Source organism: Pelmatolapia mariae, linkage group LG6 (assembly GCF_036321145.2).
Source record: "Pelmatolapia mariae isolate MD_Pm_ZW linkage group LG6, Pm_UMD_F_2, whole genome shotgun sequence".
Lineage (NCBI taxonomy): Eukaryota > Metazoa > Chordata > Actinopteri > Cichliformes > Cichlidae > Pelmatolapia > Pelmatolapia mariae.
The window spans coordinates 5,836,232-5,851,665 of record NC_086232.1 but is presented as its reverse complement, the minus strand read 5'-3'; the positions used below and the strand labels follow the sequence as shown (position 1 = coordinate 5,851,665).

Below are 15,434 nucleotides of genomic sequence, written 5' to 3'. Positions count from 1 at the left end.
TGCAACACACATGGTCCTGCATACTACACTCTATTTCATACATAAGACACTTCGGTCAAAAATGAAATGTCAGGGTGCCATTTGGAAATCACATGTATCCAAAATACAAAACACATCGGGTAATTGCAACCACTCAAATACATACCTGAATGCACTGACTTGCAAAACTGAACACCAATTAGCCAACTACAAAAAGCCCTCAGTTTAGCCATGTCAAGAACTTTGCAAGCATGGATGGGGGGAGAGCAAGAGGAAGAGGAGGAGGAGGAGGAAGAGGTCGAAGAGGCCATGCACGGACCCATATTTGTGATGACATAAGAGCAACTTTGGTGGACCATGTCATCAACCATGGCCTGACCATGAGGGAAGCTGGGCAGAGAGTCCACCCACATCTAAGCTGCTCCACAGTGGCATCTGTAATACGAACATTCAGACTAGAAAACAGGTATGTCGTCACCTCTCCACCTTCTACTCTACTCAGATGGTTTGTATAGCACTGTTCCACAGTATATCACATTACCATATCAAGTGTACAGGGTATTGCAGGGTGCTAATGCTCCTTTTGCAGCCAAAGTGGTAGTTTTTGTGAAACATACCATGATTACTTATATTGAAGTACAGTGTTGTACAGTGGATGATACAGTATATACAGTAAAGTACTATAAGAAAAATAAGCAAACCTATGACAATATGTGGTTGTATGTCTCTGGAATGACTCGAAGACCTTCTGGGGGAGGACGCCAACAGACGGCGGGATCCATGAGCCCACGTATGCACAATTGTCATGATTTTTTGTGTTTACATGACAGTGTTTTTTCTATTACTGTATTATGTTTTTGTTTTTGTTTTTTGCTTTATCTGAATTCATGGTACTACAATGTACAATATTGAGTAGGCCGATTTGCTTTTTTGGTTGTTTGAAATGTGTCTCCTGAAAATGTGCCTTCTGAATAAACAATGAAAATCAAAGACTGCAGTGTTTTATATAAAGTAGACTAGTGTGTTCCCCCTGATCTGAAAGTGTTTGCATATGATGCAAGTAGGTGTCATTTTGTCAACAGAGTTACATTTTGACACAGGAATGTTAGGTTTTTGTTAGCAGAGATTAGGTTTTGAGAGTAGAGTTTCAATTTGGCACAGATGTGAATGGTATATTTCCCAGTGTTGTGTCATGTTTACTTGTGTTTAGGGTTTTGGCACAATGAGCGAAGTTTTGCAAAATGTGTTCAAGCAACGGGCAAAAACTGTAAAAGGAAGCAATTGGTGCTGAAATAGTCTGTTTGCCGATGTATTTATTCACATAATAAAAATTCCCAAAACAAATAATTGTGATAGAATTAATTTTGTTTTGAGGCAAAATTAGAGCATTATTGGGGTAAAATTATTAGTCCTTTATTTATCCAGGCAAAATCTCATTGAGATTAAAAATCTCATTTCCAAGAGAGACCTGGCATCAATATAATACAGGCCTGATACAAACAAATTCTTGATGTCCATGATTTAAAGGAAACGCCTCTTTTTTTTCAGCAGGGCTGAAACATACGTTACTATGTTACACAAGTTTTCGCTTGTCTGCATATGAACTTCATATCCCAACTCTTCTGGTAAGGTGTTCCACAAAGTTTAGGAGTGTGTTTCTGGGAATTTTTTTCCAAAGTGCATTTGTGAAATCAGACACTGATGCTGGTGAGAAGACCTGCCTCACAGTCTTCTCTCTAATTCATCGAAAAGTTGTTGTTCTACTGCAGCAGTCCCCAACCCCCCGAGCTGGTACCGGGCTGCAAGACTTGAGGCTCGGATGTGAAATTTATGGTTTTCAGGGTTTTATCATTAATTCAGTTTCCCTGGGTCTTTTCCCGTGTTGTAGTTGTGTGTCTTATTTTGAAGGAAATGTTTACATATTACCATAGCGACCAGAGCGCATTAAGGGGCAGAGAGGAGGATGCTACTCTTGTCGGTGCATTTCAGGAGGACGCTGCTAATAAAGTTACACAATTACACAGTGAATTTGTGTTTATTATTATATTTATAAAACACCACAGTTTTTGTCTTGGTCGTATCATTTTATTTTGTTGTATTTGTCTGCGACACCTAAAAGGCCGGTCCGTGACAATACTGTCTGACATTACAGTTTTTGCCCGTTGCTTGAACACATTTTGCAAAACTTCGCTCATTGTGCCAAAACTCTAAACACAAGTAAACATGACACAACACTGGGAAATATACCATTCACATCTGTGCCAAATTGAAACTCTACCCTCAAAACCTAAACTCTGCTAACAAAACCTAACATTCCTGTGTCAAAATGTAACTCTGTTGACAAAATGACACCTACTTGCATCATATGCAAACACTTTCAGATCAGGGGAAACACACTAGTCTACTTTATATAAAACACTGCAGCCTTTTATTTTCATTGTTTATTCAGAAGGCATATTTTCAGGAGACACATTTCAAACAACCAAAAAAGCAAATAGGCCTACTCAATATTGTACATTGCAGTACCATGAAGTCAGATAAAGCAAAAAACAAAAACAAAAACATGATACAGTAATAGAAAAAACACTATCATGTAAACACAAAAAAAATCATGACAATTGTGCATACGTGGGCTCATGGATCCCGCCGTCTGTTGGCGTCCTCCCCCAGAAGGTCTTCCAGTCATTCTAGAGACATACAACCACATATTGTCATAGGTTTGCTTATTTTTCTTACAGTACTTTACTGTATATACTGTATCATCCACTGTACAACACTGTACTTCATATAGGTATGTTTCACAAAAACTACGACTTTGGCTGCAAAAGGAGCATTAGCACCCTGCAATATCCTGTACACTTGATATGGTAATGTGACATACTGTAGAACAGTGCTATGAAAACCATCTGAGTAGAGTAGAAGGTGGAGAGGTGACGACATACCTGTTTTCTAGTCTGAATGTTCGTATTACAGATGCCACTGTGAAGCGGCTTAGATGTGGGTGGACTCTCTGCCCAGCTTCCCTCATGGTCAGGCCATGGTTGATGACATGGTCCACCAAAGTTGCTCTTATGTCATCACAAATATGGGTCCGTGCATGGCCTCTTCGACCTCTTCCTCCTCCTCCTCCTCCTCCTCCTCCTCCTCCTCCTCCTCTTCCTCTTGCTCTCCCTCCATCCATGCTTGCAAAGTTCTTGAAATGGCTAAACTGAGGGCTTTTTGTAGTTGGCTAATTGGTGTTCAGTTTTGCAAGTAAGTGCATTCAGGTATGTATTTGAGTGGTTGCAATTACCCGATGTGTTTTGTATTTTGGATACATGTGTTTTCCAAATGGCACCCTGAAATTTCATTTTTGAACGAAGTGTCTTATGTATGAAATAGAGTGTAGTATGCAGGACCATGTGTGTTGCATAAAGGAGTAAGTGTGTTGCATAATTGCAACTAGAGTGCAAAGCAGCGCTTTTGTTTAAGGCATGGGTACATGTGTTTGAGGTATGGTAACAAAAGCTTCAAGTTGTGTTACTTTAGTCTAAGCATGGGTTTATAGTGTTCAAGCAACGGGCAAAAACTGTAAACTGGTCTGTGGTGTAAAAAAGGTTGGGGGCCGCTGTTCTACTGGGGTGAGGACAGTGTAGGACTTGACTGTACAGGTAGTTAAGTTCTTCAATAAAGCATGATTTGTCACTCCAGAGAACAAATCTTCACTGCTCTAGAGTCGAGTGGTGGTGTGCTTTACAGCACTGCATCCAACACTTTGCATTGCACTTGGTGATGTAAGGTTTGAATGCAGCTGCTCGTCCATGGAAACCCATTCCATGAGATTCTCTGTGCACTGTTTTAGAGCTAATCTTAAGGCCACATGAAGTTTGAAGGTCTGTAGCGATTGACTCTGCAGAAAACCTGGTGACCTCTGAGCACTATGCAATTCAGCATCCACTGGCCCCCCTTTACTATCACTTTTACCTCTGCTCTCACTTTGTGGCTGAGTTACTGTCATTCCCAGTCACTTCCACTTTTTTATAATACCACTAACAGTTGACTGTGGAATATTTACTAGGAAATTTCATGAGTGGACTTGTTGCGCAGGTGTTTGTAGAAGCAGTCTGCAAGCCTAGCTGCTTGATTTTACACACCTGTGGACATGGATGTGATTGGAACACTGGAATTCACTGATTTGGATGGGTGAGTGAATACTTATGGTGATACAGTGTATCTGCAGAATTTTTCTTCACTTCCAAATAAGTGAAGCAAAGTTTGGCAAAAAACCGAAAAGCTTTAAGTAAAATATTTTAAATAATATGTTGCTCACCATATCGATAATAAAATCCAGATGAGTATGACAACAAGAAGAATGGCAATCGTTGTTCCAGCAATGATTTTCCACATTTCTGAGTAAGGGGGATAAAATGAAAACTCTCACTGTTACATATACTGCTCTATATTATGTTTCCAACTTCTGGCACCATAGAATAACAAAGTGTTACTGCCATTCAGACTAAGTGTAAAGCCAAGTTTCACCTTGTATTACACATGAATACGTGTGACTTTTGAACCATTTTGCACTCCACAAATATTTACCTGCAACACTCAATGGAAGAACTGTTTCCTTCCAAAGTAGCTACCTTATAATACATGGAATAAATATACATGTTTTCGGAACTTAGCTGGAAATCCTACACCTTCGTCCACCTACTTTTCTCAAACCCTCTCCTCTTTCAGCTTCAGTGTGGGGATTCAAACTGGATTCAGACTGCAACAATGATCAATTCTGTCATGGTCCTGCATCTGTGACCCAGGGTTTTGAGTTTTGGGAATGTTTAGGAATTTTCTAGTTTGTTATCTTTATATTATAGTTCTGTATTTAGTATGTATTGTCATTCAGGCTTTTATTATTATATGGCTAAGTTCATGTTCCTGGTTTTGGTTCTTTATTGTCATTCCGTTATGCACAGTATTTGCATTTTATGGTCTTAGGTCTTTGCGTTACTGTTATCATGCCTCCCTGTGTTCCATTTAACAAGTTCCGTTTTTCCTGTCTTTATTCCTATTTCTTGCTGGTCCCTGTGTCAAGTCTATGTATCTGTCTCAGTGTGTCTGTTTTACTTTTAGTCTCCTGTCAGAAAAAAACTTGACCCAAGTTTCAATCCAGAAGCTCAATGTTGACATTGTGGATAACTGTAAATACCTCGGAGTACACATAGACAATACACTGGACTGGGCTAAAAACACTAGTGCACTTTATAGGAACGGTCAGGGTCGTCTCTATTTTTTGAGGCCCTGAGGTCCTTCAACATCTGTCGAACAATGCTCAGGATGTTCTACAAGTCTGTTGTGGCCAGTGCTATCCTCTATGTCGTTGCATGCTGGGGGAGCAGATTGAGGGCTCAATTGACTCAATATACTGATCCACAAGGCCAGCAATGTTGTGGGGATGGAGCTGGACTGTCTTAAGGTGGTGTCGGAGAGGCGAATGTTGTCCAAGATAAAGACAATGTTAGATAATTCCTCCCACCCACTCCACGACATGCTGGCTAGCCACAGGAGCACGTTCAGTGAAAGACTGAGATTACCAAAAAACACCACAGAACGACACAGGAAATCATTCCTGCCTGTGGCCATCTCCCTGTACAACTCATCCACCTAACACGCTGTATACATAGCGTGTTAGCTACACCCTTTTTGCACATGCTCTTCTTTCTTATTCAGACATTTATTAGTAAGTGACTTATGTGTATGTATATATATGTATATATTGTGCTGTTTCTTATTTCTTGTATTGTCTTTTTTTGCTACTGTTTGTGCTGGAGCACTGTAACCCACATAATTTCCCCTAGAGATCAATAAAGTATTCTGATTCTCATTCTGAAACTTGTATCAAAAAAGTTCACTGAACTCGGTATGGACAGAATGTTTTCCTTCACTGTGTGGTTGTGTGGTTGAACCTAGCGCAGTAGGATTTATTTCTATTGGTCACACGAAGGCACGTCACAGCACGCAGCTGTGAAAGTTCAACTGGTATGCGCGAGTACTTCTCACTTCCACGCATGCTATAATGGGAAACCGTATTTGCACGGCACAAGCAATAGAAATAAGAGGGTTTCAGACCGCAGCAACGGGCGTGCAGCCGTGTGAAAGGGCCTTAAAGCTGTCTTTAAAATACGATGGAGGCTCTGTGGTAGTTTGGGGTGGCTTTTCAGCTAGTGTTGTTCTGGATTTTGTCAGAGTTATTGGAATTATGAATGCAGACAAGTGTACTCAGATTATGATCCACCATGCAATACCATCTGTAAAGCATCTGATTGGCAACAAATTGATTTTCAGTAAGAAAAAGAGCGTACCAGTGCCATTCCCACTTAACCGTACAACAGCCAAGAGAAAGTTCAAGCTCTGACATCCTCTGTTGTTCTGGACTTTACATTGGTAAGCCCCACTGTGTTCAGGACTAAATTTGCCAATGGTGAAGTTTTGTCCATGTGCCTTTGGTGAGTCTTCTTTCTCCTTGTACCAGGTGTAATTAGCTGCTGGGTTAGCATCACTGCGACAGGTCAGAGTCACTGAACTGCCCTCCACCATCTCTCCAGAGGGACTCACTGACACAGAGGGAAGCTTTGGAGCATCTGGGAAATTATACAGATTCTTCATTTATATTAGCATGCAAAGTATAGAAAAGCCTTTGGATAATGAAGAATACTTACACTGAACATTTATAAAGACATGTGACGAGTTGATCTGTCCATACTGATTCTTTGATTTGCAGAAGTAGTTTCCTCTGTCCACAGAGCTGGTGGAAATGAAATGATGACAGCCCTCTGGTCCTAGAGGCAGTGCTTCATTCTCCTTGTACCAGGTGTAATTAGCTGCTGGGTTAGCATCACTGCGACAGGTCAGAGTGACTGAACTGCCATCCACTATCTCAGCAGAGGGACTCACTGACACAGAGGGAAGCTTTGGAGCATCTGGAGGACAGTTTATAAAGCCTTTTATTACACTAACAAATATAGCAAGGCAAATATTTGCTTAGTGTGTGCAACTCATAAAAGCAAATGATGACCCTTAAGCCACGAATCATGTTACAGAATAATGTTCTATTACTTTGTCATAGGACAACATATTATTTCTACAAATCCACTGATGTTGTTTTGCCCAATAACTAAATAAACTGAGACTGAGTGTGCCACTTTCATTTGAGGGTAAGTTGAAATTGTGGAAATCCTGTACTTTACTGTTTCCACAGTATTTACTTAAAATTAATTCTAGCACACTAAATACTCTCCTGCTAAATTTATTCCTGCATAGATTCGCAGACTTGTGTAAAATGAGGGCCTAGTGTTAGTTAAATAGTTGTTTTGTAACAGTTTTTTCCTACCTATATCCAGATCAAGCAATAAAGAGTATGTATGAATATTATTAAACTAAAACCATAGTCTAATTTCATGAACTTCACTATGTGTCTACAGTGAATTAACACAAAAAGAAACTTTGGAGCATCTGAGTGATAACATTTCAAGACACTTCATGATCTCTCAGAAATTACATATTAAGATTATCTAGGGTTAGAGGTAGGGCTAGGGAAGAGTTTATTATCACTAATGATGATTTAGATATCAGACGGTTAAATTGCAGTTTTCTACTTACACTGGACATTTATAAACACACGTGAAGAGTTGATCTGTCCATACTGATTCTCTGACTTGCAGTAGTTTCCTCTGTCCACAGAGCTGATCGAGGTGAAATGATGAGCGCCCTCTGGTGGCCAAGCCAGGAATAGCTCCTCCTTGTACCAGGTATAATTAGCTGCTGGATTAGCATCACTGCTACAGGTCAGAGTCACTGAACTGCCCTCCACTATCTCAGCAGAGGGACTCACTGACACAGAGGAAAATTTTGGAGCATCTAGAGGAAATATACTAACATATGTTAATTAGGTCATACGCGATGTAGAACTTGATTGTTCTATGTAAAGCACCATATACAATCTTTAAACTTATGCTTATTTCCTGTACAAGAAGAGCATCAGAAATTAGCGATAAAGAGAGGACTGTGTTAGTGTCACGTAACATTTATTAACTAGGTGAGCCGGGACTGGCTGATCCTGGTTAAGCTGTGGTTGGTTTGATTCATTTCAACCACAAAAATTGGTTAGTTAACTATGATCATAGAAATCCATTTTTTCTTTCATCGGGAAACAGATTTCTTACAAAAGCTATTAGAAAAAAGCAAATGGAGGAATAATATAAAATCATATCTGAATCAGATTAAGAGAAGCTGGTCAGGATAAGAACATTTTAAATTCAGTCATTCTTTAGGCTGTAATCTCTTTGTCTATAGTTCATAATTGTTCAGAGAAGGTGTTTATACAGAGAAGAGTCCATACACATCTGTCTTCAAAACTGTGGTTCTAAAAAGTGACATATGTAAATTATGCCATCCTTAATGAACCAGTGCCTCTATAAATATAGTGAGACAGGATATGCTAGATGATTGTGATGACCTGTAATGCTCTTTTTATTTAGTTGGAGTCAAGGCATTCACCACAACTGGCTCCACCAGTTTAGTCACTGAATAAACCTACTCCCAGGCAGGTTTGTCCTTACAGATATGTTGCCCTGACAACCAATATGACAACAAAGGACTTTAGATAACTTAAAAAAGAAAATAAGGAGGGGGGGGGGGGGGGTCTTGGCAAATTATCAACAATTTGATTTGGCTGAAACTTAAATCCACTGACAGAGTGAGTTGATTTGCTCATTATGGATTTTAATTTGTTTTAGGTTTTAGGTTAGAGTCATGTGTAAAGTATGCACTGTTCTTTGGTAATTTACAAGAAGAAGGCTCCAAATATCAGCAGTTTCACTCACATTTTACATTTATATGAAGATGTTTGGATTTCCTGATTCCCAGCTCGTTTTCTGCTGTGCAGTTATAAGCTCCAGAGTCAGACGGCCGGATGGATGGGAGGCTGAGCTGTTTTGTAATGGACAGGGGTGTTTGTCCACCTTCCTTGTACCAGGTGTAATTAGCAGCTGGGTTAGCATCACTGCTACAAATCAGAATTACTGAACTGCCCTCCACTATCTCACCAGATGGACTCACTGTCACAGAGGGAAGCTTTGGAGGATCTGGAGGAACAGTAATCATTTGTTTAATAGATAGAAATAAGTATATACACAAAAAGCCGAATGTTTACACAAAATTGAAAAAAAAAATCGAACTGGGGGAACTTCCTCTCAAAAAAATCCACCCTTTGTGTTAGAGTTTGTCAGTGACACTGCACTTACACAGTGAAGCAGAGCAGTAATCTTCTTGTCTTTTCAAAGCACAGCAGATGCTGTCATTAAACCGAAGGCTGGTTATGTGAGGATTTTCTTCTGTGACCTTCTCTCCATTCTTGAGCCAGACATAAGAAACATCCCCGGTGCAGCTGCTCTTACACTTCAGCTCTGCCTTGGTACAGGACTCATTTACTCTTATTTTGGTCACCTCTACCTGCAGAGCTGGACAAGTGAAAAAAAGTCCCAAAATAACACTGGTGTTCATAAAGAAATAAAAATAAAAGATTCACTCGTTGTAAATGACTAGGCCTAGGTGGCAGGTCTGAGCCACCCCGCTATGACAAGGGGGTACCCATCCTGGACTAGCTAGGAATGTCCACACTAGGTGGCCCTAGAGTAGGTGGCTGCTAGATTAGTCTCAGGATGACAGTCTACACTCAGCCTTCGATCAAGTAATAAAAATTGATGATCAGGTGGTGCGCCCTGAAGCTGTATTTTGTATTGATTATATTGGCAGATTGTATTGAGTGAGTGGCGACACTTGCACGCAGGACAACCACACACAGTTGCTGGTGCATAAAAGCCACCAGGAAATGATTTTCCAGGTGGCTCAATATAACCTGATGGCTGGTCACATGTGTTTTGACAAAACTCTGGAGCAAATAATGTCCCGAATTTATTGGCCGGGCATTCGGGGGAGATGTGTGCCACTGGTGGGTGCCCTGTCTGTCAGCAGGTCACCAAACCGGCCATTCCAAAAGCGACTTTGTGCCCATTACCTTTAATGCAGGTCCCTGGGCACATCGTTCATGTCTTGCACAATCACAGTTTCTAGGTGTTATAATGATAACACACAAACTGTATGAATTACTAGGCATTAAACCTTTTGGGACTAGTATCTATCACCCTCATATTGATGGGCTGGTGGAGCAGCTGAATAACACCATGATTCGCAGTTTCATCGCTGGTTAGACCCTATGTTGTTTGCTGTGTGGGAGGTGCCCCAAGCCTTCACTGGATTTTCTCCACTTGAGCTACTGTTTGGCAGAATTTTGCAGGGGGTGTTGGACCCGATTAAAGAAAACTGGAGAGAATGTCCGAGCCAGGCGAAAGATGAGATTCTATATTTTTTGGACCTAAGAGCAAAGCTGCATACGTTGGGGAGGTTGTCATGAGAAAGAGATGAGTTGGGGCCGGAGATGCCAAATTCCACCATTCTCGCATTGTGATAACCATCACAGACAGGCCAGAGAGAGGATGTTGCTGCATTGCAACAGCTGTTGGCAGATGTGTTCTCCCCCCTGCCAGCTTTACGAATCGTGTAGAGCACCATTTTGAAACCCAGCCCGGCGTGATGGTGCATTTACAGCCCTACTGGTTACCTAAGCATAAAAGGCAAATTGGCCTCCGGCCTCGGGGTCTGCGGCTCGGTTCACTCTGGCACAGCTGGCTGCCGGCAGAGCCGGCGGGCACGCCAGTGCAGCCCCCTCTGGCTTCTGCTCCGTGGCTACTGGGTGACCCCTCGTCTGGGGATCTCCTCAGCTCTTCCCAGGAGGGTGGCACGGATGCCCCTCCGGTGGTCCACCTTGGGCTCTCGCACTCTGGGGCCTCTGGATGTCTGAAGCCTGGATCTTCTCCATGCCTGCTTCATGCCCTGGGGGACGGGGCTATGGCCCCCCACACCCTGTAGCAGACCGTTACATGGAGAAACCTTTTGTATACAAGCGCGCTGATCCACACAGGTGTGCACACGGGTGTTCACTGTTCGTAGACATAAACTACACCTTTCTTAGCTGCTACTTCAAAGCACATTGTGCGCTGTCTGTCCTGTGTGCTGCACAACAACATTCAATATTTAGTATTTACTGCTGTTCACACTTAGCTAGATTAACGGGATGGTGTTGTGTTTAGTATGTTGCTTTGTTTTGGGTTTTTTTGCTTGTTTTCTCTTCTTTTTCTCTCAACAGGTGATCCAGGAGATTTTTTTTTCTTCTTTTCTCTTTGTCTTTGTAAGTGCCCTTTCTCACTGTCCCTCTTCCCTTCTGTTTTTCTTTTCCTTCCTCTCTTTCCTGTCCCCCAGTCATGTCTGTCCCATCTGTAACAACCGAAAATAAAATAAATAATAACAACAAAGGTTGATCAAATGGACCAATACGGCAATGCCATGATTTTTATTCTGCAGACTGATGACTTGGACATGGAGCTGTTTTGCCACAGCTGTTAAGGGGGAGGGGGGTGACCGCCCAGTGGTGTACATCCGGAAACTGTCAGAGTGGAAGGCCAGGTACAGCACCATAGAGGAGTTCCTGGCCATCTGGTGGGTGGTCAACTCTCTTCGCTATTACGTCCTCAGCTGCTCCCTGTTTGGATCACGCTCCACTGCAGTGGCAGGGTGTGGTTGGTGGCTCTGCTGCAGGGGAGGGGTGGAGCAGCGGGTTCAGGGTATGGTGTCAGGGGACGCTGATTATTGCAGCTGGTAAGCATCATCTAATCATGCCTTCTCTACTTCAATAAAGGACGAAGCCAGCACTGGAATGTGCGAGCAAACTGAAAATAAAATAAGTCAAGAACCAGATGTTTAATCTGGTTCATGCCTGGTACTTGTGGTCTACACATTGTAAACATAAATATGCTGCCTTTTGCAGAAAAAGAAAAAGGAAAAAAAAGATCTTTAGATAATTTTACCAGTGACAGACAAAGTGATTCCAGGTACACCAGATTTGTCTGTTATGAAACGGAACCTGTATTCACGGGAGTCTGTCCATCTCAAGTCTGCCATTTTCATAGTGCATCTTTTCTCAGTACAGTTGTACTGAATCCGATCTTTGTAATCTAAGTTGTCTTTGAGGTTCTCATTGTTTTGAATACACCAGAATTCTTCTGTAACGGTATACCCTGCAGGATATGTGTAGGTGCATTTCATTTCCACTGTTGATCCATTGGAGGCACATATCTTAGCAACAGGGTAAGTCACTCCCCAGTCAGCCTTATTCTGCACCACTGTAATACAAATCAGAAAAATAACACCAGAAAACAGGATTTAATATGTTGCAGAAAATCTTTATCATATAGACTTGCCAGGTAATGTTTGAGGCACTGGAAACTCAAGCCACGAATTTGCCTTTAATCCAGTATGTGTTGTTATTCTGTGCAACAACATTAATCAAGTTTACTCTTTGAATTATAGTTGTATTGGTGGAGGATTTTCAATCTACCTAACTTGGGCACTTTACCAGCAACCAGCTTGTCTAACAACTCTGAATTTGTTAACCTATCAAAAAATAGGTTTACAGATGAACACAGATTGCTGTTTATGGAAAAACAATGCCATAGAAAGAGATATGTGGGGTGGCTGTGGCTCAGGTAGTAGAGCAGATCAGCTACTGATCGGAAGGTCGGTGGTTCGATCCTTGGCTTCCCCAGTCTGCATGTCAAGTATCCTTGGGCAAGATACTAACCCCAAATTGCCCTCCGATGCGTTCATCGGAGTGTGAATGCAGGTTAGTTTGCACTTGTGTATAGAAGTGCTTGTACGAGTGGGTGTGAATGGGTGAATGAGGCATGTTGTATAGAGCGCTTTGAGTACTCCGGGAGAGTAGAAAAGCGCTATATAAGAATCAGTCCATTTACCATATGTAGTTATGTACCGTGAGGACCATAAGTATTTGAATCTGTGATTTTGCAAGTTCTCCCAATTAGAAATCATGGAGGGGTCTGAAATTCACATCATAGGTGCATTCCCACTGTGAGAGACAGTATTTAAAAAAACAATTCAGGAAATCACCTAGATCACGTCGCAAACTTCAGACGGGCCTGGACATGTGATGATTGAGCAGGGGAACCTTCCGTGCGATGCATGATTTGAGACCATGATGACATGGTATTCTATCGGCAGTGACCTTTAAAACTGTGGTCCCAGCTCTCTTCATGTCATTGACCAGCTCCTCCCATTCAGTTCTGTGCTGATTCCTCACTTTTCTTATCATCAGTGATACCCCACGAGGTGAAATCTTGCACGGAGCCCCAGTCCGAGGGAGGTTGGCAGTCGTCTTTAGCCTCTTCCATTTTCTAACAATTGCTCCAACAGTTGATCTATTTTCACCGAGCTGCTTGGCAACTGCCCTGTAGCCCTTTCCAGCCTTGTGGAAGTCCACAATTTTGTCTCTGATGTCTTTTGACAGCTCTTTGGTCTTGCCCATGGTAGTAGTTGGAGTCTGACTGACTGTGGGGTGGACAGGTGTCTTTAAAGAGCTCACACAGGTGCTACTAATTTAGATTAATAAGTGGAATAGAGGTCAGCTTTTTAAAGGCAAAGTAACAGGTCTTTGAGAGCCAGAATCCTTGCTGACTGCAAGGTGTTCAAATACTTATGTGCAGCAGTGCAATACAAATAAATGCTGTAAAAATCATACAATGTGATTTCCTGAATTGTTTTTTAAATGCTGTAGGAATGCACCTACAATGTGAATTTCAGACCCCTCCATGATTTCTAAGTGGGAGAACTTGCCAAATCACAGGGTGTTCAAATACTTATGTTCCTCACTGCAGTAGTCTGTGAATTAAGAAATTAAGAATTTTGGATTAATCCAAAATTCCAGGAACAGCCAGGGAACTGAACCATACACAACTGAGCCGGAGAAATTCAAATGCTCAGAGAAACACAGAACAGGCCCGTACAGAGTTGGAGGACACACAGCTAGAAGTTTTCTTTCAACAATCAGAAAGGGGAAAATGAGACAATAACAGACAGTACACGCAGCTGGAGACAACAGACAAAACGAGAAATGGCCATGTCTCATGACATTAAACTCAATCAAAAGAACAACTGTTACAAATAAAACAGGAAGTGTGACACAAAAGAACAGGGGAAAAGGATTAACGTGACACAAAGGGAAGATAGGAGGACCTGAGACCTGCGCTGTGATGTGTGTGTGTAATTATATTTTCCAACAAACTGATGGATTCTCAGAAATTTGTGGTTTGTGGAAACACGCCGTGTTCCTCCACCATATTTGATTACAGTGACCAGGAAAAACGTTTCCCTTCTGACCAATGCCGATTTACATATGTGGCTAGAGAACAGCCACATATGTTGTATGCCAAAGGCGGAGGAGAAGAGGCGGTGTAGGCATTCATGTGCTCAAATTGGTGCCTACAGCTGATATTGTCTCAGTTACTGAGTGTCAGCATACAAACCTCCCTTCTCTGGATGGCTGAGAAGGGCAATTTGCATGCCCAAGAGGTAGTAAAACAAAAACAGCTGGTAGCAAGTTACTTTACATCATGCCAGCTAATCTTAGGTTTCAATGTCCGGTTTGATCACATTGTCACATCGTATGATAGTTTAGTCACTTAGCTTCAGAGTCCAGCAGTTGTTCATTTATGCATTGCTGTCAGTCAGAAGTGAATTTCTCTCCTTTCATAAAAGGCACTGCAAATTTTATAGTTTCACAGCATCTTCCAGATCTGGTCCAACATCAGTAGAAGAGAAGTAAAACTGTAAATTTTAATTTGTACTGCCACTGATGTGTATTTGTGACATGCTAAATAAGACACACGCAGAGCAGAGCAGGCTCTATTCACAAATTGTTTTTTTTTTTGTGTGTGTAAACAAAGAAGTATATTAAAAATAAGTGTTATGCCGAATTATACCTGAATGGCGGTGGGGTAACAATAACAGCAACAACTTAGAAACCTGACTCAAGGATGATGTAAAATGGAGGAGTTCAAGTAATATGTTAAATACAAAAAGAACACTGGAAAGGAAATAATAAACCAGACCAAGAATAAATATAAAACAAAATTTTAAGAGGAACAAAAAAGAACACACAACTTGAATATACTGTAACATAACATCACTTGACAAAAACATAATAGTGAACAAAAAACTCAAGAGTTCAAGACCAGCAAAGCATGACACTGCCACAATGTAATAAGAGAAAGCCAAAAGCTTATTATCAGACAGTTTTTATTATAATCAGTTCTGTGTACTTTGTTTTTACTTTACATAAGGCTACAGATAACAGCCTGCAAAAGTCCATAAAAATCTAATAGTGTTTGCTAAGTGTCATGTAACATTTTACCTATTCAGCAAAGGACAACCTGAATGTGCTTTCGGCATGTGCCTATAGCTTCACAGATATAATAATTCCAATTCTATGCAGCAGAATAACTAAACCCAGA

At 41.4% G+C, this 15,434-nt stretch overlaps 1 protein-coding gene across 1 annotated transcript; it reads right to left on the bottom strand.

Moving 5' to 3' along the window:
* Positions 1–5,241: 5,241 nt before the first annotated feature.
* On the bottom strand, positions 5,242–10,467 carry LOC134628823 (B-cell receptor CD22-like). The gene is made up of 7 exons (XM_065471182.1): positions 10,408–10,467; positions 9,258–9,465; positions 8,838–9,098; positions 7,615–7,872; positions 6,675–6,935; positions 6,396–6,596; positions 5,242–5,342 (listed from the first exon to the last, which is right to left on the bottom strand). The coding sequence occupies exons 1-7, from the start codon at positions 10,465–10,467 to the stop codon at positions 5,242–5,244; spliced, it is 1,350 nt and encodes a 449-aa protein (XP_065327254.1).
* Between the last annotated feature and the right edge of the window lie 4,967 nt (positions 10,468–15,434).

Bases quoted from the DNA above. Each gene is read 5' to 3' on its own strand.
- LOC134628823 (XM_065471182.1), bottom strand. From the start codon at position 10,467: ATGGTGGAATTTGGCATCTCCGGCCCCAACTCATCTCTTTCTCATGAC. The intron at 9,466-10,407 runs GTATGCAGCTTT...CCAGCTCTGCAG, and splicing joins CTCATGACAACCTCCCCAAC to GTAGAGGTGACCAAAATAAG. The intron at 7,873-8,837 runs GTGAGTGAAACT...TATTTCCTCTAG, and splicing joins TCTTCATATAAATGTAAAAT to ATGCTCCAAAATTTTCCTCT.